Genomic DNA, 26,325 nt, shown 5'->3' with positions numbered 1-26,325 from the left:
GGTCAGACTCTAAGAAGGCACACAGATTTCCTGGCGGCTTGAATCCCAGGACTTGCATCTAGGGCATAGTCAACAGGGAGTGAGGCTATCCAGTTCTGCATGTAAGATTATCTGCCATCCTTGAGAAGTTGAGAGAGAGAGAAATATGTGGATGAGACCTTCAGGGACCTACTACAAGAGTCTTATTCCTGTGCTAACAGCTCTTCTGCTGTTGTGGAGATTGATGACCTCAAGGTTGGAGGCTGTCAGACTGAGGAGAAGGGACATAATGCATTAGATGGGACCCTTCCTCAGATGAGGGATCAATATCTTCTCCTGTCAAGGATACCCCTCTGGGGTTGGAGGGAGGTGGGCTTTTGGTAGTGAGTGACTTGATTATTAGGAAAATAAAGTGTGGGGTCTGTAACAGGTGCTTTGACTGTGTGGTGACGTGCCTGACTGGTATGAAGGTTGTGGACATCACACACTGTCTGGACGGGTTGATAAATAGTGCTGTGGAGGAGCCGGCAGTTGTAGTGCAAGTTGAAACCAAAGAGACTGGGAAATGTAGTTGTGTGATCCTGGAGGAAAAAGTTCAAGGCCAGGACCTCAGAATTGCTACCTTTTCCATGTGAAGGGGCAGCTAGACAGGCACAGATGCATGAATGAGATAGTGGTGCCAGGAAGAAGGGTTTAGATTTGTTTCTGGGACAAGCCAAACCTGTACAAAAGAGATGGGCTTCATTTGAACTGAAAGGTAACAATGCAGCTGGTGTGTAATATCCAAAGGCAACGGAGCAGCTTTTAAACTAATCACAGAAGGAAAGCTGACAGGAGCTGAGGATCCTCCAGTTTGGGATACCTCCGTCCAAAGGAATGATAGTATAAATACTCAGGGTAATATTGGTAGGAGCATAATAGAACTTGGAAGTTAGAGTAGGATGACAAAAGGTGGAGAGACAAAGAGGCTGAGGGAGGTGAGGGTTGTTGGAGAAATAAACGTTTTGTTGTTTGTATGCCAATGCTAGAAGCCTCCAAGCCAGGATGGGGGAGCTGGAATGCTTTGTGTTAAATTACATTTTAGATAATGTGGGTGTTTCAGAAACATGATAGAATCAATAGGATACAGCCATCCCTGGGTATAAGCTCTATAAGCAAGACAGAGACATGTTGGGGGAAGGTGTATATCAAAGAGGATATAGAGCCAACAAAGTTTTAAAAGATCAGGGGAATGAACTCCTCTTCAGAGGCAGTATGGAGATACTGGGTCCTAAGGGTTAGTTAAAAGTAGGAGTGTACTATTGTTCACCTGATCAAACCCTTGAGGCTGATCTCAAGATGGAAAAGGAAGTAAGAGAGGTGACTAAAGCAGATAACGTTGTGATACTGGCTGACTTCAACTACCCTCACTTTGACTGGGTAAACATGTGCTCAAGTCATGCTGTAAAAATGAAATTCTTAGACAGCATAAATGGCTGTGCACTGGAACATTTGGTCACAGAGCCAACTAGAGGGCAGTGATCTTGAATTTGGTTTGGAGCAAGGCTCAAGACTGTACGAGAGATGTAGATAATGTTGCCCCATTTGGGAACAGTGACCACAATGCTATTATTAATAATAATAACATTCAATTTATATACTGCCCTTCAGGACGACTTAACACCCACACAGAGTGGGTTACAAAGTATGTTATTATTATCCCCACAACAAACACCCTGTGAGGTAGGTGGGGTTGAGAGTGCTCCTAGAAGCTATGACTGACCCAAGGTCACCCAGCTGGCTTCAAGTGGAGGAGTGGGGAATCAAACCTGGCTCTCCAGATTACAGTCCCGCACTCTTAACCACTACACCAAACTGACTCATTCATGTCAATGAAATTTACCCCTAAAGTCCAAAAAAGTAACATTTGATTTCAAAAGAAGGAACTTTACCAAAATGAGGCAACTATTTTAGCAGAATGATGAAAAGGAAACACCAACGTCAAGGAAGTTGTAAAAGGCTTCTTTTAAAAGTGAGTGGTCTGCTCCAATGAAGTGAATGGGAGCACATGGTCTCGCAAAAGAAGTATAAGTTAATAATTATGCAAGCAAAAAGAGAATTTGATAAGCAGATTGCTAAAAGCATCAAAACAAACAATAAATATTTCTTTAAATATAACCGGAGCGGAAAACTGCCAGTGTGGCAGTTTGGCCTTTTGGATGACTAAGGAATAAAAGGATTGCTAAAGAAAGATAGAGTTGAAAGGAAACTAACAGTGCAATCATAAGGAGAATTACTCCAGTCTAAGCTCATTGATTTCAATGGGCTTAGACTGGAGTAACCCTTCTTAGGATTGCACTGTAAATGAATTATTTGCATCTGTGTTCACTGTGGATGGGGGCATGTATCTAAGCCTTAGCCACTATTTTCAGGAAAGGAATCAAATTGATGTTAGAGATGAATTTCTCAACCTGTGGGGGAAATTAACAACCAGTAAGTTTTCAGGTTCTGTTTTTCTATGCATAGCAGTTATGAAGTCAAAATAGAGGAGGGAAGAATGCTGCTCCTTGAAGTAAGGGCAGAATAAAAATGTGTATACTTGTATTAGCAGAGAGGCAAGTCAGTGAGGCCCATTCTCCATTCTATTTGTGATCAACAGCCATTTAGCTCCTCCTTTTTCAAAACTTCAGTCAGTGGCTGCTTCCACACACATTGGATAGTGCACTTTCGATGCACATTAGTGATTGTGTGCAACTGGATTTTCCTGTTTCACACAGGAAAATCCAGTTGCAAACAGTCACAAACGTTTATCGAATGCATTATCCAATGTATGTGGAAGCAGCTAATGTTGACATTGGTTGTATAGTTATTTTTCTTCCTGTCCCCTTTTTTACTTTTCCCTTTGTGTTGTATATATTATATAGGAGACAGTTATTTTGAATTGTAAGCAGACTTGACTACAGTGCCAGAAAGGCAGGTTCTAAAAGTAGCTTTCGATCTGACCTAGAAATTTTGGCCTGGAAGAACTTTCAATATATAACTTCTTTAATGTTGTGTTTACTGCAAGTACTGCTGTTTACCTTCTATAAATATATTTATGTCACTGGAATTAATTAACACTTTGAATAGTACTTCTCAGGGATTTGAGAAGTCTAATCAAAGCAGTGTGAGGAAAAATTCTTCCCTTTTTGTACTGTAGACAATGCTGTCTTTTATCTGTTGCTGTTGATGTGTAAAAAAAAACACCAAACCCTTTCCTAAAATCTCAGGGAAGTTTATATAGCATAATTATCTAGTCTACATAATAAGCAGGGTTTTTGTGGGTCAGCATATGATAATGGTTATTTGGAGACAGAACTAAAAGAGCAGAAATTATAGGCTTGGTTCCATCTTCTTGAAATGTGATTTTAGATCATTGTAAGGATACTTGGTTACGCATCTTTTCTCTGCTATCATGGTACTATATGTTGTATCTCTGTACCAGTGCATATTAAGAAAGCAAAGGGAAAGTTAAAAAACAGTGAGTGTTAAAATTTGCGGGGAGGGGGTTGGGAGTTGGTATATTTCATCTTGGATGCAAAGAATCATGCAATAAAGGGAATAAAATTATATATAGTAAATGGAAATGGGCCGTAGAGCTCTTTAATAAAGAGAATAGGGCTGTAGTTTATTGCACTCTTTGTCCTGTGTGTTATGAAAGAGGGTGTGTGTGAGGGAGGGAGGAGGGGCAGGGAGGAGTAGGATCTAGAAATACATGAGCCTGTAGGCAATACCAATTACCTAGCCAGGAATAGTGGTCCTGACTGCGTGCTGAACCTCAGTGGATATGGCGCATGTTTCCTTAATGTCAAATGTTACGCCACCACAAACTATTCTGCAGTTTTATCAAGATGAAATATGAACATTTAACCTATGAGTCTTAATTTGTGTGTTGTTTTCTGTTTCCTGACTCTGAATCATTCCCATTAAAATTAATTCATTTTCAGTATCATGTTTATGATAATTGTATAAATATGATATAAATTGTATAAATATGATTAACTGGGAACACTAGTGATGAAAATGGATGGGGAAAAAGATGACAAAGTATGAAAACAACAAGAAATGAGAGAAGATATATTTGTACTTCCCCAGGGTAGTTTTCTACCTTGCTCTTCAGCCTCTATCTGCAATGGGAAGAGTGCCTGTTTTACAAGAGACGTTTTGGGACGGCAATCACTTTTAACATGTGAAACATGCTATATAAATGTTAACTATTTATTATTATTTGTATTATTATTACTTCATTAGTGCTTGCATTTAAGGCTGCATTTTACAAAACATATTTATTTGTTTATTTATGAACTCATGTCACAGTGTGAAACAGTAACCATACATATAAAAAATTTAGAACCGGCCCAGAGTCCCACTTTGTTATTAAATGTTTTTTCTTTTGTTTTGCAGATCAGTCTTACTGTGATCGTTTGCATCAAGACATGGCTTTTTTAACAAGCAATGGCAGACTTAGTGAGCAGCTGGTTGACAAAATTATCCTTCAGTTAAATAGAGTTTATCCTCAAATTCTTACTAATAAAGAAGCAGAAAAGGTAATTGAAATGGCAGATTTTCCAGATTCCCTCCCCTCGCCCTCAGCTAATGAATGTATGATATAACTGACTGGTTTGTGATTAGGATTGCCATGTTTTTTTAATGTATAAAAAAAGTGGGGCCTGAATGGGGCCAGTGGAAATTGAATCCTGCAGGTTTCACCATGAACCCTCAATCTATAAAGTGTACAGCTATTGCACATTCTTATTCTTATAAGTCTTCCCTACCCATCATACTCACTCCCAGGAGGTCCATCTAACTCGGTCCAGACTACAACTGTGATATACACAGAATTAAATAAATGTGTGGAAACATAATTTGAGGTGAAGAGCCAAGCCATGTGTGTGCCATATGTTTGCGGAATTAAGCATGTAGAAACTAGAAATAGCTTATAGTTGGATCCTGCTGAGGCTGAGGCTACTCACAAATATCATTAATGTATCCCTGACAAAGGATTCTGAACACCAGTGGCCCTTTGTTTTTATCTTTCCCTTCTAATGAGGTAGGTAGGATGACTTACAAAAATTAAAATATTAAAAACTAGTTAAAGAAGACATAAAACCATTTTTAAAACCTACTGAAGGATTTTACTGGAACAGGAATTTAAAGTGGCACAAACTTTACAATATGAATAGGAAATCTTAGGTCTAGATAAAACCTTTTCATTGTGTTCATATGGCCTCTATGTTCAGAGGCCTTTTGCTGATGGATCAACAATGGCCGTCAGCTGTTGCTTTCTATGGGCTTTGCAGAAGCTCTGTCTGGCCACCATTGGAAACAGAATACCAAATCAGATGGACACTTTGATCCAGGAGGCCTCTTCTTATGTGGCATGTAGTCTGTGGCAGCTGTCTCATGTTTATGATAATGGATCTGCTGCAGCACACCTCTTTACTTCATTACAAATACACTCGAGGAACCTTGGGACAGAGGGAGAAGTTTGTAGAGCAACGATGTTTCCCTGGGGGCACAATGGAGGATTATAACATGTCCCCTTTTATTTTGAGATGCTCATGGGGCTTTATGCCCCATTTATAAAAAAAAATCCTGTTATATACAAATGCACATAATGAAGCCTTGTTGACTGTTTTTTGTAAAGAGTAACATAAACGTGTTTGGAACCCAGTGTAGGGAATAGCAACATAGTGGGGGCCTTTTGGAGTGGGAAGATGGAGGATAAGAAAGATTTAAGTACCTCTTTCCAACACTCCTTGGCTCAAAGTCGCCTCCCCCCTTCTAAAGTTGCTTTTCTTTAGGGGGAAAAAGCAGTAATCTGGGCTTGGTTATGTGTTTGGGTTTTTGAAGTAATGGAAAATATGCCACTAAATCTGAGCATTAGAGTCCTGTGTAGTGCTGAATGTATACTGTTTCAGTTCTTTGTTGATACAGGCATTGAAAAGATGACCTCTGCTGCTTGTTTTTCCTATGGATCCCTGACAGATGATAAAGTCTGTTATTTCTCCTCCTTTGGCAACAGCCGTTTGTCACATCAGTAAAGTATCATGGAGTGTTCATGTAGAGTCATATGTAGTTGTGTTGAACAAAATTGCAGAGCTAGCTGTGTCCTCTTCCGTGTGCTGTAGAAATGAGACAAAGGTTGCTTTCACTGTATCTGTTGTGCTGCAAGCCAGGGTACCAAAGGGAAAGAGAAGGAATAAGAGCCCTGTGAATGGAAAAGTGTTCCTCTGTAAAGCCAGTGATAAGAAAAATCAGAAAATATGAAGAGATGAGAACCTGCATAAATGCATGGAGTGTGTGTGTGGGGGGGGGAGGGGGAGTTGCTGTCCATTGAAGACTGTGCCCAGAGGAGAAACAATGTAATACATGGAGTATGAGAAGAGCTTCGATCAGAATGAAACCTTCATTGTAGATCAAAGGATTTGCTCAGGACAGAAAGCATATACAGACTTTAGCAAAAAGTTTTCTGATTGATCAAACTTTATGAAATATAAGAAGATTCACACAGGGAAGGGAAATGGCTCAGAGAGATGGTTTTGAAAAGGGATAGGGATGGTAGACTGTACTACGGTATCTTCTGTTGCTGTAAGTATGCCGCTTCTGGGTAGTTCCATGTTTTTTATGTCATGTCAAATTGCTTATGTTTTGTTTCAGCGTTGTTTTCAGCTCTGAATTCAGATTTATGCTTGTCTGTCAAATTTCTGCTATCCATGGCCTATGACTTTGTTTACTGAATGTCCTGGCCATTGATTGCATTGACATACAGTGTGTAATCCGCCTTGAGTCTCTGTGAGAAAGGACTGTAAATAAATAAATGCTTTTTGCCTGCAGTTTCGAAACCCAAAAGCTTCTCTTCACACTCGATTGTCAAGTCTGATAGTCCACTTGCAGAAGAAAGGTGACAAGCCCTGCCAAGAGTTTTACCGTGCTTTGCAGATCAATGCTGAACAGCTGCACAACAACTTGCCAAGCAGGAAAATCCTAAGTAAGTTGGAACTCCAGCAGCTTTCTCCAGTTGCTCTTTGACAAGATTTGTCTTCCCTCTTCTGACTAGTTTCTTTTCAGGAACAAAATTAAATATTCTATGCACTGTTTCATCAACTTTCAAAACTCCCTGAATGATATGGCAGTCTAATATTTATTTGGGTGTGTAGCAACTCTATTTCTGCACTTATTTGGTAGTTTTATACTCTCTTTTTTTAAAAGAAAAAAATCTGGCAAGATCCTAAATATATCTTCCCCTTATGTAGCTACAAAATTTGGTCTTGGATTACTAATAACCTCATGGTTGTATTTTGGGAGAATTAAGTTTGGAGTTAATAATTCAGAATAGGCAAAAGAAAATATATCTAACTTATAATTAACTGCTGGGACTCATTACTGCAGAATGTGGTGAGGGGTGCTGGCATAGTTGGTTTAAAAAGAAAGTTTGACAGATTCATATAAGTAATTGATGACTGCTAACACTGATGCTTGAAGTCGCTATATCTCAAAATACCAGATGATGGAGGACAACATCAAGGGGAAGTTTGACCTCTGTTTCTTTGCCTGTGGGCCTCCTGGGCTATCTGGTGGGCCACTGGAGGTAATAGTATACTGGCATAAGTGGGCTGTTGAGCTGCCCCAACATGGCCTTCCTTTTTTTCTTATTTGTCCAAAAATAATCCTCCAGGTCCAGTCTTTGTCTATCCAGCTTTTTCTATATTTTGCACAGAATCAAAATCAGACAAAATAGGAGCAGGGGTTGGCTCAGAGTTTATTATGGTAGGCTGCTTGTCTTCCATTAAGAAGGTGAACCAGATACCACAGGTTCTGTGTCTCTGTTAACTTTTTTAAAACGGTAAATGCATTTACAGAATCCCAGCCAGGATATGTATCATTCTTGTTTCCAAACTTTTTGACAGACAGTATAAATAAAGTTTTGTTCATCTCTGGAGAAAGAAAATAACTATCACAAACTAGAGACACAGCCTCAGACAAGTCTGGAATCTGCTTACTAAGCCTGGAAGATTTGCCATTTCCACTTAATTCTTCCATTTGAGAGCTCTACGGTGCCCTCTGAAGCAGAGGCACACCCTTCAAAGCCCATTTACCTCAATGGCATAACTATGCTTAGGATTGCACTGTTATGCTTCTGAACAAAAATTTACTCTCTGCTTCTGAATTTGTGTGTGTGTGCTTGCACATGCACAAGTACACACACCCACACCCTGGAGACTTCCAGAGAAGTGATGTGTGTGTGTTGGTAACACTGTTCTTGCTGTGATCTGTGGGATCAGAAGACTTGTGGGAGACTGTTAAGTGGTTAACAGTGCAATATTAAGTCTAAGCCCATTGATTTCAGTTGTGAGTTCCTTTTTCATCTGAGTTTATAAAGATTATCACATTTTTATCCTGCATAGTTGGCCTCCTCCTCCCTGAGAGAACAGCAGGCTGCAAAAGAGGCCCAAGCTTCACGTCTGCATTACATTTACATGGGATGTTCCAGCTGTAGTTCATATTGACTTACACCATGTAATCTGCCTTACATTTCACTGAGAAAGATAACAACAAGAACAACGTTCAGTTTATATACTGACCTTGAGGATAACTTAATGCCCATTCAGAGCAGTTTACAAAGTATATTATTACTATCCCTACAACAATCACCCTGTGAGGTGGGTGGGGCTGAGAGAGCTCTGGAGAGCTGTGACTGACCCAAGGTCACCTAACCGCCTACAAGTGCAGGAGTAGGGAATCAAACCCAGTCCTCCCAATTAGAGTCCCGCTGCTCTTAACTACTATACCAAACTGGCAGAGTATAAATAACATAAATAAAATTTTTGAAATCTGCTGGGTCCTAGCCTGACAGCCTAAGACAGTTGCTTTTGTCTTGTAGCAGCTAACAGCATTCAGACAGTTCAGGTACTGGCATTGGCAAAGACGTTAAATAATTCATAATCTCTGCTTGCTTCATTTAACCTGCTTAATGTATTTAGTCACAGGCAGATGTTATTTTCTGTACCGGGTCTTTGAGCATTGCTTCATGTGTTGTGCTGCCCTCTGTGAGGATAATTTCTGAAAACCATATTTGTAGGATCAGTTTGACAGCATGAGCTTTTGAAGGCAGGTCTGAAAAGAGATGTCGAGATGCCAATGTTACAGGTGTTTTTGACACCAGGATGGAAGTTTGTGGTCTCCCTGTTGCTGCTGTGGCTACCGATTAAGTGCAGCATCAATGGGGCTTCCACATGGCAGATTTACCCAGTTTTCCTACCCATATCGCCTGGAAGTGACAAAGATAATGACTTTTCCCCTTGTATCTCTGAAAAGGAAGGGACTATAGACTTACTTTTATATCTCTGAAAGGGAAGGGACTACAGATGTGCTTTTATTGCTAATGAAAGCTGGGAATTCAGACAACTTGTTGCACCTACCATTAAAATGGTAGAATGATATTCTAGTACTGATTTTTTTAAAAAATAAAATAAAAAGCCCGCTGGTGATGGGAAGGGAATGGCTGCTGCAGGGACACAGTCAGGGAAAATAGCTGGCACGTGAGCTGGAAAATCCAAATTTTCCCTCTCACACAGAAGTCATCCTGAATTTACTGTGATCTTTCCCAAAACTTTGGAGCAAAGAAGGTTTGAGAAAGCTCAGAGAAAAACAGGAAATCTCCAGAGGTGAACAAATACACTACGATGCTGAGGGGATGCAGCAAAAAAAACCTGGTTCCCCAAAGCATTGAATTCAGGGTAGGTAATCTGTGAAAGACAGCACAGTGTGAGGTATTAATCTTGTGTGGAGAAATGTGTGGTTGTTATACCACACTTTGCACTGAGATGGGAAAAAATCTCCATTACCTTGCAGCTGGTCTCCATTTTTTTCAGAAACAGCCATTTCCTGGCATTGTCCTGCCCTGAATAAATATGTTTCTTACCAGCATTGTTTGTTCTTCTGCCCTGCAATTAGGTATTTCAATATTTTCTTTCCAACAAACAAGAATAAGGAAACTTTAAGTGCTGATTGTGACGGTCATCCAGTACCTTTTGTGAGATTTCAGCAGAAATGTGGCAATGTCTAAACCTTGGGAGTGTGACAGACGGTTTCAAATTCTGCCATCCTGGAGCTTCGGCCAACCACTTTTAAATGGTAGACTGGAATGTTGAAGAGAAAAAAAGAGGAGGAGTTTGGCAGTTTAACTACTGGCCAACTGGCAGAATTGAGGACTGTAGGATTTTGGTGGGAGAAGCTTTAGGAGGTCTGCTGGTTAGCTAGGGAGTCCATTAGGGAAGTTAGGTATTTTGAAGACAGGTAGGGTTTGGGGGTTGTTCCTATCAAATACAGTTAAAAGTCCTTCTGTCCCATGTACTAAGATGAGGGAACTTACATCGATATTTATCAGACTTCTTGGTTTGCAGTATAAAGAGCAAGAGTCCAGTAGCACCTATAGAATAACAAAATTAGTGGTAGGGTATGAACTTTCATGAGCCACAGCTCACTTCTTCAGCTCACTTCTTGAGTATAACTGCAATTATTGAAAGAGAGAACAGAACTATCTTGAAGGTAGAGTTGTTCTAATACTACTACAGGTAGCAGCGATGAGTCAGAGCTGTACTATTCTCTGCAATGTCAGCATATACATCATCTACCTTCCTTTGTTTTGATATGCACTCTTTTCTCCTGTGTTGCTCGTGATAAAACTTGAATTAAATAGACGTAGTTCCTTGGCTTTTCTCAGTTGAAACAGCTCCAAAGTCAGTAGCATCAAGTTACTCTTCTGAGTTGATAGAAGGGCCACTTAAACAAGTTCAATGTGCTTAGAATCAGAATTTATTAATCATATATATCCTGTCTTTCTTCCCTAGAAGTCAGCCACAAGTAGTGAGGCAGGTAAAACAGGGAGAGTGACTTGCCCAAGGTTACCCAGTGAGATTCATAAGTAATGACCATTCTATATATTTTAAAGTAGCAGTGACCTGAGTATGCTCAGCTAACCCTGGCTGACTGACTGTACCCGAAGGATTAGTGTGTTCACCCACATTGACACATTACATTCTTAGATATATTCTAAAAGAATGCTTGGGTATATTCTTAATTATAATGTCTGAAGATGCCTTTGAGTCCTAGATTTTTCATCTGCCCTGAACATTCTAGGCAGTATACACAGTTTTCTTAGCAGCCTAAAGGAATTTTAGGTACTCATTACTGGAAGCATCTTTTCACTTTCTATAAAGCACTATTTATCTTGCTGGTACTTCATTATACAGCACCATTTCAGATGAGGCTATAGTCATAGCTGAAAGCTGTAGATGAGCCAGAGAGCTGCAAAAAACTTAAGTGAAATAAAACAGCAGTATTTGTGGACAAATTAGCTGTTGGCTTTGATACTGGTGTAATAAAGCTTCTAATTATGTTCACTTTGTGTATAGCAATATGTTCAGTATTGAGGTCCTTGTTAAAAACATAGCATGCGTTGCTTGGTGTTTGCTAATTTTGATCTTTTAACCAATGTACTATTAACCCACTTTGCCAAAAGAGAGCAGCAGTCAGTCTTTAATATTTCTTCTGTGATTGCATTGAGGCAAAGCCTCTGTTTCTGAAAGACCCAAATTTCAGAAAGAAGTAGACCCCTTTCTTCTTACCTAATTGCCAGTTCCCTTTGGTAGACTTTTAGAACTGTTTAGAATAACAAATATTGACAGGCTTCTGCTCTTAAACCTTTGTGAGAGTGTGAAAGGTATTCAATTCCATCTGCAGCTCTGGATGTTTAAAATAACTAAACTTAAAGATTAGAAGACCCTTTGGCCTGCATTCTAAACTTAAGCTTTACTTCATTTTGGCTAAATGACTATCACTATCATTTGCAGGTTATATTAGAGCAAACTAATGTTAGGCTGTAGTTGCGTGTTGCAAATTGCCCTTAGGGCAAGGGTGTGGGGTGGGAGATGGCAGAGAGAGTTCTTTTTTAATTTTATTTTTATTAATTTTTTTATTTTCTAAACAACAAAGGGGATACAGGAAAAAAAGGAAAAACAGAAATACCCATTACATTAAGGGAAGATTGGGATATACTCTTTATACAAATTATGTAGAGCACAATCACCATACATCATTTGACTATCATGTTCAAGCCCACAACTGTTCTCAGAGACATTGCCTCTCTCTTCCACTATGTCTCACTATTAAACCACCAAAATATTATAAATTATTTAAAAATATTTGCTGCTGTACCCCTCCTACTTCCAAAATAATAGCATAGAACACTCCATGATCTATACATTTCAATTGTGGCAATACTATTCTACAATGCACCCAACTATGCTAACTATATTATACTAATCAAATTAAATAGTATGTTTCCATTTCTGAAAGTTTGAGACTTAAAATAAACAATTTTTCAATAATCTCTGTCAATCTGAGCTCCTATCCAAATTTACATTATTTACATTATTTATTCCTATCTGACAGAGAGTTTTCTTGCCCCTGACAGGCAGTTTATCCTTGAAATCCCTATTGTCCCTCAGCCGCTTTTATCATGTCAGTGTGGGTCTGGAATTGTAAGGGGGATGACTTTAAGGGAGTAAGTGAATAACAAATTAGACTAACAAATCAAACAAATCTTTTGAGAAAATCTCAAATCCTAGCAATATTCAAACCAAGAAAAAGGATACAGTTGGAATACCCAGGTTCACTCTAAATACTTGTAAAAACTGGCATTTCAATACTTGATGTTTGTGTCTCAGTATAAATATTTGGGAATTGCACATTGAATATGAGGTTGAAAGTGGAAGGAAAACTGTCTTTCATATTATGGCAACTAAATCTTTGTCATGTCAAGTTATCAATTTATCCAGCTGCTGCTGATATAGCTGGAAGGTGTATTCAAAGGTCAGATACCTTTTTTGTCTTGTTTGATTTTTTATAAAAACAAGGGTATGATATATTGTGTGGCAGCCTGGAATGGAGCTCTTTGGTGGTTCCACTGAGAATTGCAGGCACATCTGCCTTTACATACAAATGAAGACACAAACATTTGTGGGAAATGCCGCAAACTAGGTCTCTGAATTGGTTAAAGGCTTTTTTTTAAAAAAAGAAAAGAAAGAAACAAGGTGTGTTTCTGGAAGATGACCATTGTTTGTTTAAACAAAGATATCTTTTGTAATTAAAACTAGGGGTGTGCACTAAAAAAAAGTATTATTTGGATTTGGGTATCTGGAATATCATATATATTTAGTATTCCCAGTATTTGAGTCCATATTTGGCTCCATTACTCCCTATAGGGAAAACTTTCGGGGGGGGAGGGGCTGAAGGGGACATTTTTAAAGCAAACTACACGAAAACTGCAGGGAACCTAGTCCTTCCCCTCCACTAAGGGCTTCCCCAAGATTTAAGTGAAATGGACCAAAGAGTCCAATTCTACAGGCCCCTGAACAAGCTGCCCCCAACCACTCTCCATTGTTTCTTTTGGGAGGAAAAATTCAACCCATTCTTGAGGACACAGGAAGTCTTAGCCAAACACCCAACAACCACCAATGACCAGAAGCCTCCTAATGCAAACAGAACCAATAAAGCCCACCAGAACCAACATCAAACTAGAGACCCAAACTGAAGCAAAAGACACAAGCACAACTGAACTAGTGTCACCCAAAGATGCCGAAGAAGAACGAGAAGAGAGGCACCTCCACCAGAAGCACATGAAACTATTTGACTGTTTTATATTGATTTAACCTTTTTCCTCCCCATACAGTTTACTTTGTTCATAGTTTTGTGCACTCAAAGATGCCAAGCAGAACCCAGGTCCAATGCAAGCCTAACAAAACTGACATCAAACTTAATTCTTTTAATAAAAACTTTTTAGTTGATCTAGTAACAGTAACCATATAGAATAATATTGGAAGGGAGTAGAGCGAGTAGACCAGATGTTTCACATGATACTGTATTACTCTGAAAAGTGATGATACAGTCTTTTCCTTCCACTTTGCATGATTTGCTGCTCTAGTGTGTTGGACTGAATATGTGACACTAACTCTTGGTGTGTTGCTTTTGTTTCTAGAAGCCTCAGATTCCAAAGGGATTAACCCTGAGAAGGAGAAACATATTCTAAATGACAGGGGTAAATAACATGTGTAAAGTATTCTTTGCTAATCAATATTGGTTGATAAGGGCAACAGGGAAAATGTAAGGTTGTCACAATTATTTTAATGAATTTAACTTTAAATTTTAAATGTGCTTGCTGTTGATATGGTCATTGATATTAATATCTAGATATTAAAACTTATAAAAATAACCTTGGAGGTTTTGTTTCAGCAATCGGGATTTCTCTTGTTCTCCCTTTTGCTGTTGTGTCTCTTTAAATCCAGGAGGTAGGGAGAAACCCAGGTAGGCAGCTATCAGTAAAGCTGTATCACAGAAGCACAGCACATGGCTAACATAGTTAACATCCCCGAAAAGCTGCATATCTGACTTCTCTACAGATTTAAGAACCAATGAATGCATGGAGGGGGGAAGTGATCAGAGCCATGCCCTCTGGTTACGTTAATTAAATATAACTACAAACGTAATACAAATGAATAAAACACCAGTATATAATTTAATTAAACAAATTTAAGTGCAAAAGTATGATTAAAAATAGCAACAGTGTGGTTCAACATATAAGTGTCTTACCCTTGTATATACAAATAGACAACTTACAAATATACAGGTATGTTTAGTACATTTTATCTCCATATGTATAGAACCTGTACTAGATGCATTTTGGACCAAGGGCATTCTTCAGTGGTATAGAAAGAGTTTTTTAATATAATTCTTGTCTAGCTATTTTCATTTGCCTGTAGATCTAAATGCACATGAAAGATAGTGCCCAGTAAATCCAAATTCAAAATGTATTTTGGAAAATGTTGTATCCAGATCCATGCCACTGGCAGTCAGGTCCCAGTCTAGCCCATATAGCACTCCTTTAGTTCAACTTGCTCCCAAACTTTGGTGGCCTGGGAGGAGATTGGCAGACATAGGTTAACCTTGTCTCCCAGACCTGTGGCTCCACCATTGTGGTCTGAGCCTAGCCCCTCTGGAATTGCACCCATTTCTTCTCTCCTTGAATGCTTGGCTTACTTCTGACGCTGGTGGCATAGGTGGAGGTGTCAGCTGCCTCTTGCTTGTAGTTGTAGCCTTGAAGCTGACTCTGGTTACCTCATTATAGAGAAGCTCTGTGGAATCACATGACAGCCCTATAGGTATTGCTTAATTGGTTAACTGGAAATAATTTTATTCACTACAGATGAACAAACACTTGGTGGGTGATGGGCCAAATTTATTTTATAGACTAAAATTCTAAAGGAATGTTCCCTTTTCTGTTGCTCTTCTTAATGAGTTAAAAAATGAGTAAGTCACATGGAATAAATGCATTTTGTCTTATGACAGCAATAATTGCAAAGGAAAATAATGGCTATTGAAAACAGTGATTATGTTTTATAGTACATTAAGCACCAAATAAACATAATTATTCCAATTACATTGGAATCAATGTAGTCGGGCACTGTGACGGGTTGTCACTGATGAGCCATTAATATGAATCAGTTAACTTAAATTCTTGGCTCTATTAATAAGTGATTTGCTTTTTTGTTCTCTAGGTCCTTCATTCTTCATTGCTTGTTTCAGTGTTGCAGCTGGATTAGCATTCTTCATGTACTGCTGTAACCCAGGTAATACAGCCAGGGTGGGGTGTGGTAGTTGAGCTTATTGGCTTGTTTCAGCATAGCATGTATTTTGGAAGTTTCTGGTACTTGGATCAAAAAAGAATTTCTCAAGGAGGGATACTGTAAACCTCAGTAACTTTAAATAAGGTCACATTTCAAGATGCACAGCAAACTGAGGTCATGAGCATCCCAGACTGTGCTTTATTGTCTTCCAAAGACCATTTAATTATGGTAGCTATTCTGCAGATAATATTAGTGGTTTCCCATGGCAATGTTATTTTATACATGTGAATTTCCAGAATTGAAAATGCATTTCTTTTGGTACTACAGGAGGATGACCAAAGAGTTATGCATTTTGTCAGAACTGACAGGTTCTGTATGAGCACCTGAAGACTGGAGATGTAAACTGAGCAGTGTTTTCAGTCATTTTTCTTGTGGTGACTCTAGCTTAGTTAATTTAATATGATTTTTGAGAACTTGCAAAAATTAATATGCTGCGTTTAAAAAAGTTTCCACTACAGTTTCTCTGTTTCACATGTTAGTCTGTCAAACAAATTCTAAGTGGCAGAACAAGCAAGCAAGCTGGAGTGATCCTGAATAGACATGGGCACGAACTGCATTACGAACCAAAAAAATCCAAGAACCGCCTGATCGTCTGTTCGCGATCCGGCGGTTCATGAGGGTCCATGGCCAACGAACCAGCGTTTGTTGGAAGCCCGGTTCCGACGCCTATGAACCGCGAACGGGAAATGTTTGTTATGGTTCGTTTGTTTGGGTTCATCGGCAGCACCGAACCACGAACCACAGGTTTGTTAATTTTTTTTGGGTTCGTGCCCATGTTTAATCCTGAACCAAATAACTATTGTTATGCTGAAGGAAATGTGTATATAATCCTTTCTCTCCCCTGGTTTATGTTGTATCCCTTTCTCTACAAGAGCTTTCAGGGGATTGTTCTATATAATTTCTACCCTTTGCACTCCAACATCTTTCACATGTGTGGATGGTTCGCTATAGGGCATTTTCAGTTGTTTGTTGTCATAAGCTTCATTTGTTTAGGGAGAAGGTAAAAGCATCTTATTTATCCTCACATCAGCTTAAAATATGGCTTAATTGAGATCCTAGTTCATTAGGAAATTATCCTTAACTCATATTTTCTTTTACTGAGGCACTGTGGTCCAACATTTACTAGCATTCTTTTGTTGCAACTGTGTATAATGTCAAGACCTTGTCATTATTTTGATGTATTCATTTTTGTGTTTGGTAATATTAGAAATGAGTGTAAAACAAAAGAGAACAAAAGAGATGAGAGGACCATGAAAAATTGTATTGCTAATATAAAAACACAAAATGTTAGCTGAATATAACACATGTAGATAATTGCCAGATAATGAGACTGTGGATAGGTTAGTTTTTGCAGTTTTATAAACCTTTGCTGCCAGAGTCAGAATGATACAACCTGCTGGACAGAAACCAACTACTTGTGTAGTTGTACCTATAGTGCAGTCAATGCAGCCTGAGACCATTGATTTCAATGGGATTAGAGTGGAGTAACTCTGATAAGATTACCTTGAAATCCAATTTGGGGACTTTATCATTGGATCCATTTTCCTCCATGCATATTCAGATTGTGAATTTTAGTAGGGATACAGTTGTTTCCTATAAGAGCCGGATCTTGGAGAGAGGCAGGGTGGTCACCTGACCCGGGTGGCAGGTCAGCCTCTTTGCAACTGGGGTGGCAGCGCAGGCCTCTTCCCCAGCAAATAGGCACTCATGCGTGCCTGGCTCATCCACTTGTGTTTTTGCTGTCTCTGGTGAAGCTGAGGTGAGAAGAGCTCGAGGCACGCAAAAAGGTGGAAAGGCACAGAAAGCGTGTGGAGGGGGAGGGGAAGGGCTCCGCCGCCACCACCCCAGCAGGCATCCCTAATTGCTCAGCAGGCCCGGAGCTTTGCCTCCTTCATTTGGCTCGGGCTTTGGCGCCTTGGGGTGGGGGTGGATTGTGGCATGCTCTTCCTCTCACTTCTACTGCAGGCGGCTGCTGCGAAGAGAGTTGCTTGAGGGCCAGAGCACCCCCCTCCCCACACACACACACACTGCTGTCATTCAGAGGCCCTGCCAAGGAGGCATGTTGGATGCCTGCTTCTCCTCTGCTTGTCCCGCAAGTACCTCGGGTGGACCTGCAGGGTGCAGAGCTCTGGAAGTGCTTCCATGAGTTTGGCACTGAGATGATGATTACCAAGATTACCTTGGCCTTGGCCCAGCAAAAAACGCACATTCCTCACATTGAGGAAATTGCCAGAATTCAGAGCAAAAGTGTACCAGTGAGAGCCAGTTTGGTGTAGTGGTTAAGAGTATGGGACTCTAATCTGGAGAACGGGGTTTGATTCCCCACTCCTCCACTTGAAGCCAGCTGGGTGACCTGGGTCAGTCACAGCGCTCCACCCACCTCACAGGGTGGGTGGGTGTACACACCTCACAGGCTGTGTGCAGGGGGCCTGCAGGGCAACAGAGGGAGCCAAAAAGGGCCTTCCCGCCCCTCAAATGGCAGCCATGGCTGCCATTTGAGGGGCGGGAGGGCCCTTTTCTGCCTCCTCCGCTGCCCTGCGGGCCCTCAGGGCAGCAGACAAGGCCAAAAACGCCCTTTCCACCCCTCAAATGGCAGCTGCTGCTGCCATTTCAGGGGCAGGAGGGCTGTTTTTGGTTTCCTCCATTGCCCTGCAGGCCCACAGGGCAGTGGAGAAGGCCGAAAATGCCCTTTCCACCCCTCAAATGGCAGCCACGGCTGCCATTTGAGGGGCGGAAAGGCCATTTTTTGCCTTCTCCTCTGCTGCTTGGGCCTACAGAGCAGTGGAGGAAGTCTCCACCACCCCAGCATCAGAGGGAAGGTAAGTGGGGGGCTGGGGCTACGACTTAGGGCTGAGGGGGCTGGGGCTATGGGGTGAGGGGTTGGGCTGTTGAAAGGGCCCTGCTGTTAAACTGGCAGGGGGGTGGGGGTGCTGGGAGAAAACCCAGCCCCCTGAATCACTTCGGAATGCTCTGAATCTTTACGGAGCATTCCAAAGCGATTCAAAGACCCAAATCCAAAACGGCTTGCCACTTCGGGTTTTGGGTGTTTCTGACTGTTTTTCCTACTTTGGGTTTACCGAATATTTTCGGAGTGCACACCTCTAATGGGAACCAGGAATACCAATATACTTGCTTGGGCTCCATTGAAATACGTTACAGCAAAAAAAAAAAATTGCAAAGAAAATGTGGAATGGATTTTACAGAAAGGTCTCTGGGCCCAGATAGGTTATTCAGGGACTGGAATGGCAGGCCCCATAGTGGAATGACAGCATCTGGGAGTATCAGAAGAGCTCTGGGAATAGAATGATAAACCCCTGAGTGGAATGACAGCCCCTGGGTGTAGGAGAAGACTCTGGGACAGGAATGACAGGCCCCTGAGTGGAATGAGGGGCCCCGGGTCTAGTAGAAGGGCTCCAGGACTGCAACAAGAGATCCCTGAGTGGAATGACAGCCCCTGGGTGCTATAATATATTTCAATGGAGCCCAAGCAAGTGAATTGGTATTCCTGGTTCCCATTATTTCCAATGGGCCTTCAAGCTTCTCCCATTATTTCCAGTGGGCAATCCTGTCACTCCTTTTAGTACATCCCCCTTAAAGAGGTGGCGAGAGCTTCTCATCAATTAAAGGAGATGGCTTAATTTGGTATTCTAGCACCAAGGTGTTTTTCTGTGCTATTTTACCTGTTTTTTCTCCTAAGGACATGATGCCCTAGCAAGAGAGTTTACTTTTCTTGTATCTCTGCTTTGTATCTGCAGCGGATTCTTTTGGGTGTCAGAAACTTACCTTGGCTAACCAATAAATGTTATTTTTCTAGAATAAAGAATTTGAATCTATTTTCTTTATTTGGGTAGTGGGCTTCCTTTGTTGGAGTTTAAGTTTCCCCCATCGTAGTGAGTTCCCTACCACATTTGTCTTACTAGAATATTGACAGCTTGAGCTTCCAATAACTCAGCACCCTTCACCTACCCTCCACTTACTCTTCTCCCTTCCAGGATTTTTTGCCATGGAATGACTCTCATCATACCTCTGAGTTCCTTAAAGTCTGTCTTTCCCAATATCTAACATACATGTCTGCCTATGAACTCCCTCAGCTCCCTACAACAAAAGGAATTCTAGGAGGAATGCTTAATTAATGACAGATAAGATAATGTAAAAAGTGTTATTATTAACAATTAATAGAAGTCAATGCAATTTATTCTGTTGTTTAAAAGAGTTCTTTATTATATATCTATATTAAAAAAATGATCATATACATATTTATAAAGAAAAAATATAAGGGGTGCCATTATTTCTTTTGCCTCCCCTCCAAAAATATGTAGACCTGGCCCTGTTTCCCATAGCAGGTTGCATTTCATGATGGAGTATTCTTATGCCTGAAAGTTTCTAGCATAAGCATGGTAAAGATATGAAATCAGCATTTCATATCTCCGTTGTCTGGCAATTCTTGGTTCATGTTATATTCATCTCATCAATTGTTTATTTGTTTTTATATTGACAATACAAGTGTCATCTCTTTTTGGTCCTCTGTTTTGTTTGGTACTGCTCACATTGAAGAACGGTTCTTTTTTTAAAAAAAAAAATTGGAAATGAAACATTCATGAATCTGTTCCTGAGAAGGCAAAACTACTGGGAAATCCTTACCATGCCAAAATATAATGAGTGAAGATTGCTTTACTATACTGTTCCCTTCATTTTGACTGTCAGAGATCTATAGATAATTTGCCATCTCTAGGTCATTGTAGGAGTCCTGAGGCGCAGAGTGATAAGCTGCAGTACTGCAGCCCAAGTTCTTCTCACAACCTGAGTTCAATCCTGGTGGAAGCCGGGTTCAGGTAGCTGGCTCAAGGTTGACTCAGCCTTCTATCCTTCTGAGGTCGGTAAAATGAGTCCCCAGTTTCCTGGGGGTAAAGTGTAGATAACTGGAGAAGACAGTGGCAAACCACCCCGTAACAAAAGTCTGCCAAGAAAACATTGTGATACGACATCCCTACATGGGTCAGTAATGACTCGTTGCTTGCACATCTTTACCTTTACTAGGTCATTGTAGACTTAAGTAGAAGAAGTGATCATAATAAATTCATGACCGTCCCCCAAAGAAAAAAATCTTAACCCAAGTCTCCTTTACAAATCAAAGTTCATTCTGTTGCTTAAATCACAATATATTGAACAAAACATTTCTTCTTAGGCAAAACTTTGGTAAGTCATTTTTGTGAAGAATTGTTGATTGAAACAAAATGCTATTGTTGTTGCATTCCTGTGTCAGTTCACCTTCTCCTTTCTATCTCTCTTCTCAATTTTGTTTTATTCTAGAGTCAAAAATTGTAGGAGGAGCCAGGAAAGTGTTGGGGTTTTCTCCAATCATCATAGGAAGACATGTTGCAAATATTTGTATGTTATACATGGAAGACTCACCAAGGCAGCAATAACAGCAAACTAAAGTCCAAAGTCTATTACTCCTGCCTATGGGAAGGCTGAGTTGCAAAAAGACATGCTTTTCTCATACCAAAGTTATAATTAAGCGTCTATACGAGTGTGTATATACTGCTACAAAGTGCTTTCAAAAAGCTATTTCTGCTTTTTACTTTAGGGAATCGATCATTTATTTCGATATGTGTTTATTTTAAACTATTTATCACCTGGATGAAACTGATTTTAAAAGTCTTTTGATATGTACTCTGTTGTTGCAAAATCTTAACAAGTTATGTCTAAATACCCACTCAAAGTGGCCTCCAAGAAGGGAAGAGTACTGTCAAGATTTTTGTTAAAGATCTGGATCCTTTGATGAAGCGGTTCTGGAAGTTTGTCCAAATAATCATGAGCTCCGTGTGCATCTCCTTTGAAACATCTCTGCTTGGTAGAAAAGAGACAGAGGGACTCTACTTGGAACCAAGTGCTGCCCATGATGGAAGAGGAGCTGCAGAAGATTTCAGTCTCCCAACTGACTCAGCCGTGTCTATTGGCACAGAGGTGTATCCTCTGCATAAATAGCAAGTGCACTTGGCTTTATACTAGTTTATACTATACTAACTTTAAAATGATACTTTGAACAAATGCAACGCCTTATTAAGACATGGTGTGTATCCTTTTATTTTTAAGTCAGGAGGACTGTCTGTTCTCGTTTTTTTTTTTACAGTACAAGAGGCCAGAATGACATATAGTAACCCAGGGGAAAATCTGTCTAGCTTTTGTTCAACAATCCAACTATGCAAGATGTCTTTTTATTCCTTATACAGGATTCGCGAGGCAACATTTCTGAGGAAATTTAGCAAGGTGCAAAGGCATTAAATGCATGAGTTGAATTGGGAAAAATTGCATTTTAAAAGCGTTCGGATTTTTTAACATCTCATTATATCTATATGTTAGCAATTACAAGGCACAACTCTCCTTTTTATTTTAATTTAAGCCCATGGATTTGTGCCTTTGACATGCATGCCTACTGTATAGGCCCATATACTTGTTTATAGAACATGTCACTCTTATCAAACCAGCAACTTGACCAGTGATAGAAGTCTCCTGAAGCACAGTTACTCAGGGTGCATGTGCATATCTCTGTGTTAGATGTCCTCTTGCCTTCCCAAATGTCAGGCTGAAAAGTCCTCCCTCCCTGGGTGGGCTTCCAAAGATTTTGTTGTTGTTAATCACACATACAATACAAGGAGCTCAGGAATTCCCCTAGGAAGTCCTTGGGCATAAGATTTTCATGTTCTTTATAGAAACTAATATGGAATGTCATGCATAGGAACAAAGAACATTCTACAGTTTTATTTTCTGTCAGATAAACAAAAGTTGGCTCCTCAGAATAGACTGTAGAAAAAAGGGAGGTTATTTTATCTGCCATTGTTAATGATGGTTGATTTAATTTGAGATATCTGCATGGCTGTGTAATTTGAGGAGACATTTGATGCTTGGTGTTCTGTTAGCTTCTTTTTTAAGGATCTTGCTGAGAGTGAAAACTTGAAAATGCCACCTAAAGGGAGTGATTGAAAAGACCCCAGTCAGCAGTAATTTCATCAGCCTGTCTTTTATAGAATTACCACTAGATGGAGGGAGAGCACCACAAGCTTTGTGCATATTACTTACATTAAACCACACTATTTTTTTTTCTGCACCTCATTCATGGGACGAATATAGTGAGTTTAGGTGTATATGTCCAGTCTTATTCCTGGCAGTGGCTTGCCTAGTATAAGTATGACTGTATTTATGCTGGGATTTCCTTTATTAGATATATCTCTTTTGTCTGACTTGCACACTAGAATTTTCTGCAGTGTATCAAAGAATGAATTGAGACCAGATATTGGCACAAAATTCACCTGAATTTAATTGTAGCAAATACAATTTGAAGTAAAACGGCCTGTTAATTACCACTTGTGAAGCAGATATTCTCTATGAATGAAATTAAAGGAAAATCGACATTAGCAATGCCATCCCAGGCAGAGTTACACCGTTTTAAGCCCGTTTGACTTCCATGGGCTTAGAGAGGTATGATTCTACTTAGAATGATACTGAAATTTTCATGAAGATAAACTTTATTCCATTTAAGTCAATGGATCATTTCTAAAATGGAGTACTTCAGATCAGAATGTCAATCACTTTTTTCATCTTAACTGAGCAGGGTGAGTCAGAGAGAGGTAACTGCTTTGCTGTAGCCTGGTCAGAGCCCATTAATATGAAAGGGACTCATCAGCTCTAGGGTAGAAGCAACTTATATTTAGTGTGTTGAGTAAAGGACACTGCACAACAGGTTTTTTTGTAAACTGTTTTGAGTCTCAGCAAGAACGTTGGGCAATAAATAAAAATAAATAAGTAGCTCAGTTTTGAATAGAAATATATAATAGAGGTTATGATAGGCGTCAGGTTCTGCCTCGGGCATCACCCAGTGAGGCACCGACATGCCTGACTTTGGACCAGGGGTACCATCAAGGATCATGCAGGCTCCCGCTCTGTGGAAGGAGAGGGGTATACCTCACCCTCGTGCCCTCTCAATCCTCTCGCAGGCCTGCTCAACCTGACAGAGTCCTGGCTGCCTTCCATGACAGCTGGCCCCTTCCCTCCTCCGGACTTACTCTTCCTCTTCTTTCCTCCACCCGCTGCCCGCTCCCTCCTACACTCCTATACAACCCACCACACCCTGTGGGTGGACTTCCCTTTTATCCCTTCACCAATTCCCTGTGCCTTCTTGGCTGGCTGCCAAGCTTTTCCTGTAGAGTGCCTCAGGCAGCTCCACCTGGGGTTGTTTTGCTCCCAGCTTCACCTGGACCAGGCTACTGCTTTCTAGCTGGCCTGCAGGCTGGGGCATGGCTCTGTACTGCTTTGGCTGCCTCTCCTCCCTGACTAGTAAGGCTGCTGGCTGACTGCCCCTTGCTTCCTGTGCCTCCTCCCTCAGGTCTACTCCCCTTGGGGGTCCTCACTTTCCCTGCTATTTACATCAGGTTGGAAAGAGCTTTAAACTGTAATCAGGTGTGTAACCGATATATTAACATGCTCTGAAGAAAATTAATTACATAAAAAGTACCAAATCTATGAACGTTTTTCTTCAGAGTCAACTAATAGGAAAGAAATAGTAGATGGTGTTGGGTTTCTCACATTTAGAGGTTTCTTCTAATTGCAGTGTGGTTGGGCAGTGGAGGGAATAAGCTCTCTCTCCCCCTTTGGGGCCTTTCAGTGTTACATTATACATCCACACATGTAAATGCTGAATGTCAAGGTCTGTTTGGGCAGCCAGACAAAAGACATATCTGGTATTGTTCCAGGTTCAATTCACACTGAGCATCAGCTGATTTTTTTTGTTTGAAATTTAATCCATATGATCCATCATGATCATCAGTACTATTATAATGTGAGCATGAAATTTACTGAGAAGCTGCAGAAAGACAGGTGTGAGTTCCATGGCTGCAGAAGGACTTGCATGTAAAAAAGAAATTGGGAGGTAGGAATGTTGTACATACATGAACAAACATAAATTTATGCCGGTAAATAATGTAGCATTTACATTGCAAAAATACCTAAGCTTTTAATGACACAATGTTTTAAAAGAGACTGAAAAGATTCAACGGTGATTCTTAGGTCTTCTTCCTATAAAGCGATTCTCAGGAATTATGAGAGACCAGTGTACTCCCACTTTAGACCAAAAGAATTTAACTCTGTATATAGCATTTATAAACATGTTTCATTTTTGAAAGATAGTTCTCTCACAAACATATATAATTCTGGTTAGAATCGCAGGATTTTAGTCCAGTAACCCTTTAGTGACCAACAAGATTTTCAGGATATAAACTTTTGAGACTCAAAGCTTCCAAGGCTATCACTAGACTCAAATTCTGCTGTTCTACTATAGACCAACATGACTACCCCTCTGAAACTATCTTCCGGTTAGGATTCTAACAGTACATAACGTGAGATTTATTTCTGAGTAGACCTGCTTAGGCTTGTTCCCTCAGCTATCACTCTTTCAAAAGCACACTTTTTCAAAAACTGTTCCAAGTTTAAGTGATACTATGTTGTGACCAATCAGGATTCTAAGCAGTATTTTATTCATCATATTATGCCTGGCTGAACTTTTGTTACTGAAATGTATGTGAGGTACTTTGGACAGTCACAATGTATCAGCTTTAAAAAAATTATTGCCATGACAACTGAATGTATTAGTTATGTAGTTTTGTCTTAACGATAGATCTTGCCAAATGCCAGTTTGTTTAAATTAGTCCATCCATTTATAAAAGTAAACACCACCCCTCCCCCATAGCATAATTGAGATCCCTTCAGGTTTAAACCCAACCACAAAAAGAAGACTCTAGCACATACCTTTATAATAGTGATGACTAGAATAGAAGAGCATTGTGGAAAGCATTCCTTACTCATCCATTTCTTCAACATTTATTTAGTACCAGTGTTTATCACCAAATACTTTTATGAATATACAATGAAAGCTCAGTGTTGACAGAAGTGGTCTTATTCACTAGAGCTGTTATCCTGACTTGAGTTTTTAATTTTGTGATGTATTCAGTGATCCTTATTGCCTTATTGACACAGTAATGTTGCACTGTTGTTCTATCCTATAATGTTGCCATAGTGTCATATTTTGTGGGTCACTCATTCTCAGGCATGTATTTTATTCATAAAATTTTAGTTCAGTAAGACGAATGATCCTTCTGCTCTATTGTGTACATAGTATGTAGTCTAACCTCTTTGTTTTCAAAGCTGAATCTTCTGGCAAGCTTTTCAGTGAAGTTAGTTGTGTGGTTCAGGCACAATTATTTGTGTGTCATGTTCTCTCATTAGAATGGCACTTCTAAGGACTTCTGTGTGTGTATCTCCAAAAGGGGACGGGATTCTAAGCTGCATTTTATTTGTCATATTATCCCTGGCTGAACTTTCAATTCTTGAAATGATGTTTGTGAGGTACTTTGGATATTTGCAGTGTGTTAGCTTTTTTAAAAAAGTATCATCATAACAACTAACCTGCCTCAGAGCTAGAGTATTTTTTTAACCAGTGTGCCCTTTCTCTGACAGTGGATGAGTTATACAGGACAGGCTACTCATTTCATCTGAGCAGATAAGACTATGTAAATTAGGCAGGTATTTG

General features: G+C 40.0%; 1 protein-coding gene across 3 annotated transcripts in view; it reads left to right on the top strand.

Annotated features, from left to right (window-relative positions):
- The window catches only part of CARD19 (caspase recruitment domain family member 19), a 45,121-nt gene extending 19,238 nt beyond the window's left edge, over positions 1-25,883 (top strand). For 2 of the 3 annotated variants that reach the window (XM_054977629.1, XM_054977630.1), the window contains exons 2-6: positions 4,402-4,544; positions 6,835-6,988; positions 14,039-14,098; positions 15,615-15,686; positions 21,054-25,883. In XM_054977629.1, coding sequence (XP_054833604.1) covers positions 4,402-4,544; positions 6,835-6,988; positions 14,039-14,098; positions 15,615-15,686; positions 21,054-21,169 — 545 coding nt within the window. In that variant the 3' untranslated portion in view covers positions 21,170-25,883. The remainder of the gene's footprint in view (positions 1-4,401; positions 4,545-6,834; positions 6,989-14,038; positions 14,099-15,614; positions 15,687-21,053) is intronic. The other variant, XM_054977631.1, reaches the window with a different exon arrangement.
- Positions 25,884-26,325: the final 442 nt, after the last annotated feature.

Source organism: Eublepharis macularius, chromosome 4 (assembly GCF_028583425.1).
Source record: "Eublepharis macularius isolate TG4126 chromosome 4, MPM_Emac_v1.0, whole genome shotgun sequence".
Lineage (NCBI taxonomy): Eukaryota > Metazoa > Chordata > Lepidosauria > Squamata > Eublepharidae > Eublepharis > Eublepharis macularius.
Note: the sequence above shows the minus strand (reverse complement) of the source record. Positions and strands in the feature narration are given on the sequence as shown.